At 35.6% G+C, this 13,700-nt stretch overlaps 1 protein-coding gene across 1 annotated transcript; it reads left to right on the forward strand.

The window, feature by feature from the left end:
• Positions 1–5,594: 5,594 nt before the first annotated feature.
• On the forward strand, positions 5,595–13,436 carry IRX1 (cellulose synthase family protein). The gene is made up of 13 exons (XM_089793336.1): positions 5,595–5,812; positions 6,198–6,268; positions 6,369–6,399; positions 7,243–7,417; positions 7,548–7,814; positions 8,153–8,498; positions 8,647–8,784; positions 9,180–9,305; positions 9,432–9,644; positions 9,849–10,107; positions 10,986–11,185; positions 11,268–11,621; positions 12,546–13,436. Exons 1-13 carry the CDS (start codon positions 5,605–5,607, stop codon positions 13,128–13,130), a joined length of 2,973 nt encoding a protein of 990 aa, XP_089649462.1. The 5' UTR covers positions 5,595–5,604; the 3' UTR covers positions 13,131–13,436.
• The last annotated feature ends 264 nt before the right edge of the window (positions 13,437–13,700 follow it).

A 13,700-nucleotide genomic window follows, 5' to 3' on the forward strand; every position in this document is an offset into this window, starting at 1 on the left:
TCAGAGTAGAAAATGTCTGCATCCTAAGTGTCAAACAAATCATAATGGTACTCGATGCATTGAGAGTGCATAAGGCCACATCGGTTACCCAAAAGAAGAAAAGTTGATATAAACAGTAGCATTTTATTCTTACATGATAATTCCTCTTCAATCTGAATTTTGACAAGTGTCACTCCCTTTCTCACTCCAACTATTCTAGCCATTTTTGGTAATTCTCCTCACATGTATATTTTTGTAAGATGCTATCAATGAATCCTAATTTTGGTTATGCCTCCCTGAATACTATGATATATAATGATGAAATGTAACTGGCCAAATCTCTATGAGGGCCTATAAAATAACTTTCAAAGATGAATAAAGGATTGAAATTTTTTTGGTGTGAATTAGTTATGTAGTTGTGTCTACCTTATTTGCTATGAATATTTGTCATTCATTTAATTTTTAGATTAGTTCCCCTTAGAATTGAAAGATAATTGTATGTGATGTTGTTTATTTCTTTCTAATCTAAATGTCAGTATAGTGTTGACAGTACAAGCAAACTATATGTTGCCTTTCATATGCAATTATGTTTCTTTTCCTTGGTTGCATTGTATTTCATAGTTAGTTGCATGTTCATTCCAGTGGCTAAAAGTGGATTGAATTAGTGAGAAATGGATTAGGTCAACAACAAACTATGAGTTGTTGTAATTTGATAGGGTGAGCTTTGTATCACTATATCATTAAGTCCTTCTCCATTTTCTTATTGTTGTGGCATCTAGATGGTATCATTTTGCATTGTGTACTTTGGGATATGGAAGTGATTAAAGTGCAATATTTCTATCTTAACTAGGTAGAGAGCCACTTGGGTCTATGAATTCTTTGTCCTCATTGTGTACTCCTTGCATCTAGTAGTTATCATGGTAGAAGTTAGAAATATAGAAGAGCTAAAAGATAGCCTGTAGTAGTCATATATGTGGGTGTTGTGGGTTGTCCAAATATTTATCCCTTCTTGAATTTCTTGTGACTACAAGTAGTTTGGATAAATTGCATATATTACTCTCTGGTCAAGAGCATACCCCCAAACCCCTAATCTACTAAAGACATTGTTTATTACAAATCTTTACAGTCAAGGGAGTTGTGCCTTTCAATTCAAAGGGAATTGATATAACACATACACTGACCCCTCTGTTGGTAAAAAAAAATTGTTCCTCCACACATTGGGCATTTCAAGAGTCAAGGTATAAGCCAAATCTAGGAGGGACAAATTGTCAACAACCAATCTTGAGGAACCTTGCATTGTACATGGGCTACAACCTAATTTCATCCATTGAGTGTTGTAACTTTCTTCTATTGTTTCTCATCTTCAACTTTTCTTGTATCCTCTATCCTCTCCAAGGTCTTTCTCCTAGCCTTGATCATACTTGCATTCACATTCTCAACCATATCATTAGAGCATAACTCAAGATGATAAGATGTCTCCTTAAGTGCCTTCTTTGCAAACATCTTCTTCCCCACTCTAGTTTCTTCTTCTAGTGCTCCTTGTTGCACTTCTTTCTCAATTATCGTCAAGTCTTCCACAAAGACTTCTTTCTCATTTTGTCTACTTCTTGTAATTACACATTATAAAAATAACTCTTTTCCAAGATATCAATTATTCTTGAGATCTCTTCTAACTCTTTCCATAACTTCATGTCCTCCATGTTGTCACAATATCTTTCCCAATGTGGGATTATCATAGGTTTTCTAACATCAAACCCCATTCTTTCTACTACTACAATCCTTTTCACTCATAGTTGTAAATACTCTTTTGTGTCTCTCTACCTACCCTACGTAGTTATAGGTCTCCTTCTCTTGCAACAAAATCTCCTAGGGTTTATTTGAGACACAACCTCTTGACTCTTTTCTCACACCCACTAGCCCTAGAATAGGTTGCTTCACTATCATCAATATACCCATGCACTCAAAACCAATGGCTCTAATACTACTTGGTACAGATCAACTCCCCCATGTCCTATTAGACAAAGAGGGGTTGTAGCCAATACCCATGACAAACTACAACTTGCAAGATTAACTTAAAATACAAGAGAAAGAAATGCTCCTCATACACATACCATTGATATTACATAATAACTTAGGGCTCAACAAGCACAAAGGGTTAACACGAAAAATGAGCATGAATCGAAGGAAAATTTATGATTCTATTAGATTTCAAATCTTTTTTACACACATTTTTTCTTGAAGGGATTTAAGGGAACTTCCCTTAATACCAATCTCTCTCTATTCTTTGGCTCCTAAGCTTGCTCTCCTGGTACTCAACTTCCTTTGCAGTGTGGAGTCACCAACAAGAATTTCCTTCTTCCTCTCTCCAAAAACTAAATTACAAGATAAACATTGGATATTTAAAATAGAATACTAATCTAAGCACCCAAACCAACTTGAAATTCAAACTTGGGCACCCAAGTCTAGAAACTTCAATTTTTCAAAATCTTGCATTAAATGCTTTAACTACCATAGACAACTATTACACGTTGGATTAACCCAATGTTTGAAAAACATACAATAGGGGTTATCATGACATTTACCAATGGATTCAAAAATGGCATCTAACAGTTTCCAAATGACATTCAACATTTAACATGTTGGCGTGGATGCTCTTGCATCAAATAGAAAGAACATTAATTTTATATTGCAAAAGTATATGGCTATATGTTGCTCACCATATTTGGCACTCACCAAATAGGCTTGGCATGATTCTTCATACACTAATTCTATTAGCATGCTCCATATATGGTATGCATCTTATATATGTTTCAATTTCTTAATGAGGAGCACCAAGTGATGTGGCAACTTTTTTGTCCCCCATCTTGGGACACTTTCCCTAGGGCTTAGTTGTCGAGACCCATATTGCATGTTGTATCATCTTAAATAATCATCTTGAAATATTCTAAGTCACACCATGTGGAAGCTTACTTTGCATAGGCCTACACTTTACTTGAGCATATGATACTATCAAGTATCCATCTTTTGACAACCTTCTTTTCACTTGGCATGTCTTGTTTTCCTAATTATTTGGCTTAAATTGTTGATGGCTATGTAATACATCAATAAGCTTCCATTAATGTCTACATGAAACCCAATCCTCCATATCTCAACAATTTTGGCCTCATTTCATCATTGACACACAATTTACACTCTCTCAAGTTTCCACACTCTTAATTTATCATCATTTTCCATTATTCACAAAAATCTCATCTCCATTTTTTCTCACATTGAATCTTTGGTGACTTGAGAGGTTTATGCTCTTCCTCACTCTAGCAAGATCTTGATTTCTAATTTTGAAGGAAAGCACTCTCTTCCAATGTTATATCATTTGAATTTTATATAATTTAGCATATCTATCATCATTGTCATTTATCTCTCTTTTTGTGTCATTTTATCTCTTAGATCAATATATATCTATCTAGCTACTTGTAGAGATGAAGACACCAAAATGTGGGTTTGACCATGGAAAACCTCTTATTAAAATCATCCAAAAAAATGTTCTTGGTCATCTGTGTGCAAGTATAATGAAGGAGAGTGTAGATTGTACTAGAGGCTTCATAGTTGTACCTTTGTAAGTATCCATCTCCCTTCTTTATTACTTTTGATATCATTTCCTTTGTATTCTAGATTCTAGATTTATCATAGTTCACATTATTTAGCATATATAATAATATACTCATTATTTATTACTTTGTAGTATGAACTTTTGCACTATCTCTATACAAGATGTGTGTACATCATGCATTCATTCATGATTAGTGTGTGTGTCCCAGACATTAAAGAATGCAAGGTTGATCAGAAGTTCATCATAGCTTGTGTATTCACCTTTTGTAGTCTAAATATTTTAATTCAAGCTAGTTAACTCTAGTTACACACACACACACACCATTCTTCTAGAGAACAAACTCGAAATACATAATGCATTGAAAATTGCTTTGAGTGGAGAGTAGGATATCAAGTCCTTCAAGGGTTTAAACCACCCTTCACAATGCTTAAATTTTCCTTGTCTACAAATCTTATTCCTAAGTGCACTAAGGTGGGAATGTTAGTATAAATGAGGTTATAACCTATCTAGCCATTAGTGGGAATCCATTCACATCATAAGTTTTTAAAGGCATCATAACTCTTTTAGACTTTAAATTAGTTGTCCTAAGTGACATTCTAGAAGTTCCTTGTAATTGGGTTGTGTCTTGTTATTTACTTTTGGTCACTTACTATTTAATGTCTACATCTTTTATTTAATTTATATCAAGGGTAGTTATCATCCTACCTCATCACCTTTGTCTTTATAAGCAAAGTCCCATAAGTACATTTTGTATGTCTTGTATGCCCATTATCAATATTCAATCAATCTTGCATTGTTTCAATTAATCTTGAATTGTTGAAGCAATGCCATCCTCTCTTGTGGGAATTGTTTTGGTCTTTTAGGAACTTGAGAGTGTTGTGGAGTCACATATCTACTCCAACACAATGATGCTCTACCTCTTGCAAGAAAATATGTTTTCCTTAATATTTAAACTTTATTGCAACTCTATAAATAAATACTTGATATGAACCTCCCACTTCAAAGTCGACCTCACAAACATGATATTAAAAAGACGATATAAAATAATAAAACAAACATATTATTTTAATAAAATCAATTTATAAAATTGTTAAAAGATTTATATAGATAATTAAATGTATTAGTTATTTATTTTAGCCTTTGCCCACATTTATTTTTTGAAATTAAAAAAAAATTAACAAACTACCTAGGAAAAAAATGAAAGAAAAGAAAATGCAATTGTTAACTATCTAATAGGTTTGCTAAAGAGTCACGTAAAACAACTACTTTATTAATAGCTCCAAAGCTCCACCCGCATTTTCGTCGATGTTAAATTGATGTTAAATTGATAAGTGCATCCAAACCTTAAAACCTTTTTTGAGTCCATGAAAACCTCCTTCTTTCGATGATATACGGTCGATATACCTGGGCAACACATGGTGTCATCACTGATGATTGCAGTGACGATTTTTTTTTAAAAAAATTGTCACGTTTTAGGCCTTCCTATACATTCATTGCTATATATTAACAGTTGTAGATTACAAGAGTATTTCAGGCTCTATTAAAAAATGCTCTGTTCCAGAAGCTCAATTCAAACAAGACATATAAAAAACTGGTATTCAGTGGGGCCTCAGGAAAAGAATGTAATAGCTTACCTTCTAAGCGTTAGACCTTACCAAACAGCTACCCAATCAGCCCACGCATCTGAACTACTTTCAGTATAACTGTGTTTTTCATTCAACCACAGCCTGAAATATCAACACCATGAAAGTAATTGTAGTGGACAAAACTGAAGAATTTAAAGCAGCGTAAACTACACTTCGAGATTGCTTGAAAACTCTACTTCCAACAGATTTATATGATGGATTTCTTGGTTCTAACAGGGGGCCCTCATAGAACAGCTATAGCTATGGTGACAGCCTGACAGCATACCATACAGTAGGTAGCAGACAGCAGAGGCAACCACCTTAACAATTGAATTGTTTGTTTTTGGGGGCTTTTAATACCTTACTTTGTTAGGAATGCTCAACTTTCTTGTCATGGCTGCCTCTGATGTGAAGATGAATGTTCATGAGATATGCTGCCAAGTCTGTGGAGATAATGTTGGGAATGGTGCAGATGGTGAGGCCTTCTCTGCATGCAACGACTGTGGTTTCCCCCTCTGTAAGCCTTGTTATCAGTATGAGAGAGATGAAGGAAGCCATTGCTGTCCCCATTGCAAGGCTCCCTTTCAGTACCACAATGAAGGTATTTATTGATTTTGGAAGAAAGGCTATTGGGTGGCCAACTTTATTGTAATGCTATCCGATTTTGACAATTTGTAGAGTTGTAAGAAGCCATTTTTAGATTCGATTGTGTGAGATTGTGTGAGTTCTTTCTTTCGTATTTTGAATCGCATTCTATAATCTATCATCAAAATGTCAGATATCTATGTCAGATATCTATGTTGATAAAAGGGCTGAAGTGAAATCAAGAAACAGCAGCTTATAACTTTTTGTTTTCAAAAGATTATCATTCATGAATGTTAAGAATGTTGAATTTCAGTATGGATGTTTCATTTGGAGTTGATTCTTGTTGCTTCAGTTTATGGTTCTGATTATAATGTTTTTTTCTTATAAACAAATGGGAACAGGGATGCCAATTGATGAGGCCCAAGAGAAAGGGGATCATCACAACTTTTCAACTGTGGCTGTGGATGGCAATGTATGTAGTGCTGCTGCAAACTATTTGAAGTGTATTTTATATTTGTTAGATGCACTAGAATTGAATTGATTGATTAATACGTGTTTGCTCTTGCTCGCAGGGGCATGGAGATCCGGTCAATGAAATCAGCGGTAAATGTTGTTTTATTTATTTTTGTGTATGATTATTTTTAATTTGGATGATAGATATTTTAGATCAAATATTTTAGATTATTTTCTTCTATTCTTCTTTCTAATGACCTGGAACATCAATAAAAAATAACATATACCATCGAGATTTTAAAAAATTAAAAAATTCATATCAACTTTTTCCCTTGAAGTTATAGTTACGATTTGAATGAGATTCCTGTTCTTTAATGTTAGAAAAGAATAGAAATTTAGTTTGAATCAAACACTAAAATTTCAGTTAAAAACTTTTCAAATCATTATTATAGTTATATAATTTGGTGAGATTAAAAAATCATTGAACTTACTCTCTACGTCATAATCTAAAAAGGTTCAAGATTAACTTTCTTAGTCACGTAATTAAAATGATGTTAAAGATCTGGTGACATAGGTGTAGGGCCCGTTAATGGAAAACTTAAGCAGTAATGCAAGTTGCAGGCTGTCATTACATTTTCATTAAAAACTTTTTCTTATATCATAAGATTTCATTAAAACTTTTTTCTTATATCATTACTATTTTTTTTCAAATTAATTATAAATTTAGGTGATAATATAGAACTTGGTCCAGGATCAATTTTCTTGAGCACGTAATTAGAATGATGTTAAAAGATGATTTGGTGATATGGATATATAAAAACAAGTAAAAATGCTTTTTAAATCAATTATACATTTTATCTCAATATTTAAAGATAAATTAATCGTTAAATATGATTCAAAATATCAAATGCAAAACATATGCAATCACTTTAAAATTTATCTCAAAAATTCATGGCAACTAACCATATAAGATGATTTGTTGTATGATGACAGAGAAGGAGAATGATTCTGCTGCAAATCCCAACAATGGAGGAGTGGCTTGGAGGGATAGGGTCGAGAGTTGGAAAGCCAAAAAGAACAAAAAGAAAGGACTCTTCCCCAGCAAGACAGCAAAGAATGAAGTACCAGAGGGAGAGCCTCAAATTCCTCCAGGAATGGACGAAGCAATGTATGTTTAGTTTGTCTCGCCTTTGATTAGATATAACTGCCAAATTATGTTTTCATAGAATGCATCACAGTAGTTGTTGAATGATGTTTTTAGGAACGAAATTGCTCTAATACTATGGTAATTGTTTCAGGATGGCTGAGGCCATGCAACCCTTGTCTGAAATCATACCCATTCCAAAGACAAAACTCCAGCCCTATAGAATTGTCATTATATTGCGTTTGATCATTCTGGGATTCTTCTTCCATTACAGAGTAACCAACCCAGTTGATAGTTCATTTGGGCTCTGGCTTACTTCTATCATCTGTGAAATCTGGTTTGCGTTCTCCTGGATTCTGGATCAATTCCCTAAATGGTCTCCCATCAATAGAGAGACCTACCTCGACAGGCTCTCATTAAGGTAATACTATTTCAGCAAAGAATAAAGATTAGCTGTGATTTTGAGAATTCAACCAGAAGTATTCCAAACCAGAAAATATAAGAATTTGAATTTTTGTTGTTTTTGAATTTGGTTGTATGTTTTTTCATCAATGTTTGGATTGTATTTGGTGAGCTATTATTAGGATATTTACAGTTTATAGAGTAGAAAGTAAAAGAGTCAGAGATTGAGAAAGATGATGGATTAGAGAATGTCATCTAGAATGTTTATGAAAAAATATGTAAAACTGAACTCAAAATCAGCAACAAGGAATATTATACATTGTAGAAAACTGATAAACTTAATTTTTTCTTGCTAAGGTATGAGAGGCCAGGAGAGCCTTGTGAGCTTTCTCCAGTGGATTTCTTCGTGAGTACAGTGGATCCATTGAAAGAGCCTCCTCTTATTACTGCAAATACTGTACTGTCTATCTTGGCCGTGGATTACCCAGTGGAAAAAATTTCTTGCTATGTTTCTGACGATGGTGCTGCAATGCTGACCTTCGAAACCATGTCTGAGACAGCTGAATTTGCGACAAAATGGGTGCCATTCTGCAAGAATTTTAACATCGAGCCTCGAGCTCCTGAGTTTTATTTCTCCCAAAAGATCGATTACTTGAAGGACAAGGTGCAGCCCAACTTTGTTAAGGAGCGAAGGGCAATCAAAGTATGTGGGCAAAATCTTTTCTTGGGACTGACTATTCTTACCCTGTAGTGTGTGTTTTCAGGAATCAATATAGAAAAAGTTTTAAACTTTTCAACCATCTTCATACACATGACATTAAAGCATGTGCCTTGAATTGTTTATTATACAGAGAGAGTATGAAGAATTCAAAGTACGGATCAATGCTATGGTAGCCAAAGCTCAGAAGACACCAGACGATGGGTGGATTATGCAAGATGGGACTCCTTGGCCTGGCAATAACACTCGTGATCACCCTGGGATGATTCAAGTGAGTTTATTGGTGCTCCCAATAAATGTCTCTTAGATTGAAGGATAGTTTGTTCTTGCTTTAAAAATTGATCACATTCTTCTGGAATCAATTGGGTTGAGTATTAATAACTAATATGTTCAACCTCCCAATTCCATCCATTTTCAAGATCAAAGATGGTTTGGTTTAAAGAGCACAATGGACTGGTTTTAATGGTTCAAATCTGTGAATTGTATCTAATTTCAAGATGGAAGATTGTTTTGAAATACAAGAGGGGGGTTAAATCACATTACTAGGTTGATCCAATTGAAATACATTGTGATTTCAAATAAGACATCTAAATAATACTCAAAATTTTGTTTTTAAATTGGACAATAAAGAACTCTAGCTAATGACCACAACCCTAATACATGCAGGTGTTCTTAGGACACACAGGGGCACATGACTTGGATGGAAACGAGCTTCCACGACTAGTCTATGTTTCTCGTGAGAAACGCCCTGGCTACCAACACCATAAAAAGGCTGGTGCAATGAATGCATTGGTAAGGATTCGAATCTGATCCTGCCAGTGTACTTGCTATGATATGGCCAAGCTTATATTTTCATGACTGCTGGTTGTCTGTTATGGAATAATATGGGCTTGCATTAATATAAATGTTGGTGGGCAGGTTCGAGTATCTGCAGTGCTTACAAACGCACCATACATTCTGAATCTGGATTGTGATCACTATGTCAATAACAGCAAGGCCATCCGTGAGGCAATGTGCTTTATGATGGACCCTCTGGTGGGCAGGAATGTGTGCTATGTTCAATTCCCACAGAGGTTTGATGGTATCGACAAGAGCGACAGATATGCTAATCGAAACACTGTATTCTTCGACGTAAGTAGTGTCTATGGCTGAAATTCGCAATGTAATATGTTTGTATTATTCGTCTTATGTAAACCTGTGTATGTGTTTTCAAAAAATTATAGTGTTCTGGTAGACTAGGTCTATTTTGATTTTCCGGCTTCTTTCACTTTGTAAAGCTATTAGGGTTACGGAGGAGATTAGACCTAAAGATGTTTTTCTGAATTGTTCTTGCAGATAAACATGAAGGGGTTGGATGGCATTCAAGGTCCAGTATATGTGGGTACAGGATGTGTGTTTAACAGACAAGCCCTGTATGGATATGGTCCTCCGTCCTCAGCTAAATTAGCTGCAGCTAAGCCTAGCCGCAGTTGCTTCCCTTCCTTGTGCTGCTGCTGCTCATGCTGCCGACGAAAGACTGTCGGTGTAGATGACCACAAGAAAACTAAGCATGACGATCTTAATGCTGCTGTTTTCAATCTACATGAAATTGAGGGTAAGTTCAAGCAACGTATTCAAATGGTGAAGCTTTTCTAAAAGAACTTTATGGCTGAAAAACAAAAAATCATATTTTGTTTTCAAATAACCATAATAGCACAGAAGTCCTCTGAGCATCTGAAGTCACAAACATGATTCTTCTAAGACAACACACTTTAGCCCTTTCTCTTTCTTCTGCAAGAGATGCCTCATAGTTTAACCTCTTAAATTCTGATCGGTAATTGCAGAAAAGCTCTGACAAAATGCATCACCTGAGCTTCTAGACCTTCGTAGACACCATGCGATTATGGCACCTACATACGAAAATCAATTAAAACACAGCTCCCCTGTAGTCCAAGAACAGGACACCAACCAACATAGACTTCAAATGGACGGACCTGAACTTTCCTTTCTCCATTAAACATGATTCTACTAAGTGATATGAAAGAGGAAAGGGGGAATGGGATCTCAATGATTCAATATAGGCCCAAAAGATAGAAAAATATTTGATTAATGACAATTTTAGGTCTCTTTTTAATCAGAAAAAAGTGAAATTATTGACCAAAATTTAGTTCCTCCCCAGTTATACCCCTACCCAATTATCTCCACAGTCCATATCATCAGTTCACACACGAGTGCCTTAAAAATCTTCACCCACACGGATGTCTTTCTCTTTCTCAGTTCATCCCCTGAATTATTATTCTTGCAATATTCCTCTAGGTTGTGAATTATGCCTAAATTTGGGTAGAAGATTTGTAAACATCAGTTTACTTGTATATCTAAATTCAGACCAAATCAGGACCAAGACATCAGTTTACTTGTAAATATAAATTCAGACCAAATCTAGACCAGCCTAGTTTACTAAGAATTATTTTGGAATGGTCTATGGTGTCACAGGCTATGATGAGTACGAGAAACAACTTCTAATCTCTCAGAGAAGCTTCGAAAAATCATTTGGGCAATCCACAGTGTTCATTGCATCAACACTAATGGAGAATGGCGGTGTTCCTGAGTCAACCAATCCAGCTTCCCTTATCAAAGAAGCCATTCATGTTATCAGCTGCGGATATGAAGAGAAAACAGAATGGGGAAAAGAGGCAAGTTGAAAATACAAAACTAATCATTTTTTTTTGTTTTTTTAAGGTTTGATTAACTAAAGAATGATACTTGATGGTACAGGTTGGGTGGATCTATGGATCCGTGACGGAAGATATCTTATCAGGCTTCAAGATGCACTGTCGAGGGTGGCAGTCGATATACTGCATGCCCACAAGGCCGGCATTCAAGGGTTCTGCTCCCATCAATTTATCAGATCGATTGCATCAGGTCCTTCGTTGGGCATTGGGTTCAGTTGAAATCCTGTTCAGCAGACATTGCCCACTTTGGTATGGATTTGGAGCAGGCCGTCTCAAATGGCTTGAAAGGCTCGCCTACATCAACACCATCGTCTACCCACTCACCTCTCTTCCCCTTGTTGCCTACTGTACTCTTCCCGCTATTTGCCTTCTCACCGGGAAATTCATCATCCCCACGGTATGTTGGAAATCTAACCAGCAAAAACTCATGTGATTATACAACAGCAATTCAGTAAGGGAAGATCTTAGGTTTGACTTTTAGTTGGTTTATGAAAACTTTAATATGGTAGGGAAAAGCTCCAACACCCATCTAGGCTAATTTTGCACATTTACATTCCTTAAATCGTATGTCTAATTATACTGATTTTTCAGTGTATTTTCATAGTGGACTCAAGAACTTAAAGCAGTTTCGGCAAGTGTGGTTAATTGTTCCAGTAGTCATTATGAAATGTCTTAGTGCACATATGGATTAATTGCCAACCAAAAAAACTTAAAAATAATGACTATTAATACATATGTGATCAGCTATCCCTATGCCTAAACTCTATCAGGTTCCTATCGATTACTGGGTCTCTCCCCTGAATTCAGATTGTTAAATTAAGTCAAGCGAAGATTCTTGAACGCTTGTAACTTGACTTAAGAGGAGCATCGACAAATTAACCAAATGTACCTAAAAATGGACCAGTCGTCAAGAACCATCTGAGTAATAGAACATCCCAAACTCAAATAGAATATCATAGATTCAACTCTTATAATCTTAACTGATCAACCATGCAAAATCCTTCTCCAATAGCCAGCTCCAGACAATATGTATCGACTCCCTTAGATCTATCCAAACACAACATTTTAGTTTTTCCTATTTGCAGAACTGTCAATAGACCAGTAAAACTAGCATTGTCAACCCCATGAAACTCCAGACTTGCATATACGCATTTGAAATTGCGTTTTTAAAATTTTTTGGGCCTTTACCAGTTGATTAATTTATTCTTTGTATTTTCATTGCTTGACTTTTGGGCATCCCCTGATTTCATACAATTCCATTTCAATTCTGAATAGATGAGGGCAATGCAAACTGAAAAAACATTGTTGTTTCTGTATGCAGCTAAGCAACATTGCGGGCATGTTGTTCTTGGGTCTTTTCCTCTCCATCATCGTCACGGGTGTACTGGAACTGAGATGGAGTGGAGTGAGCATTGAAGAATGGTGGAGGAACGAGCAGTTTTGGGTGATAGGAGGTGTCTCTGCTCATTTGTTCGCCGTGTTCCAAGGTCTGCTGAAGGTATTAGCAGGCATTGATACCAACTTCACAGTTACTGCAAAGGGTTCAGAGGATGCTGATTTTGGGGAACTATACGTTTTCAAATGGACAACACTTCTCATCCCTCCAACAACTCTCTTGGTAATAAATCTTGTGGGCGTTGTAGCGGGATTCTCCGATGCCCTCAACAATGGTTATCAGTCATGGGGACCTCTCTTTGGAAAGCTCTTCTTTGCAATGTGGGTCATCTTTCATTTATACCCCTTCCTCAAAGGTCTCATGGGCAAACAGAACAGGACTCCTACCATTGTCATTCTTTGGTCGATATTGCTTGCATCTGTTTTCTCTCTTTTGTGGGTCAGAATTGATCCTTTCTTGAGCAAAGCTCAGGCTCCCTCTCTTCAGAAGTGCATGTCCATTGATTGTTGATTCAAGCCAAGCTTTTCATTGTGTGTATGTAAGAATATTCATGGGTGAACACATTCATAGGGATATGATTTGATCTCCTATTTGTACTCCTCGGGGTTATATAGGATTGGGTACATGTTTTGTAGAATAGTTAGGAGTCTCTTCCGAGTATTATTGGGTCTATAATTACTTACAGATTGGTATAGAGGTCCATGGTCCCTAATCTATCTTTCTTTTAGAGGATAGAAATGGAGTTATTTGTTGTTTAAAGGATCTTTTCTTGTTTTACCTTCTAAATAACAATTCAATTGTAATTATTTTGTTCTAGTGTAACCTCTCTTTTTCTTAATTTTGAAACTATCTTAAGTTTAATTTAAACAAAAATTGTTTATCAAGTGGTGTGTACTTCCCATCTACTTTCTAAATTACATAATTTTGGAACTTGATTTTATAATAAATATTATAGAGGAAAAAATATAGCTAAATAATTTTCTAGTTTGTTTAAATATTATGTTGAACCTATGTATTAGATTTATGGTTATGGTGCATGACTTGATTAATTTTTACAGTGTCAAGGATTTAGGCGTCTGA

The sequence above is a fragment of the Cupressus sempervirens genome, chromosome 7, assembly GCF_028749045.1.
Source record: "Cupressus sempervirens isolate cs-2001-9-10 chromosome 7, ASM2874904v1, whole genome shotgun sequence".
Lineage (NCBI taxonomy): Eukaryota > Viridiplantae > Streptophyta > Pinopsida > Cupressales > Cupressaceae > Cupressus > Cupressus sempervirens.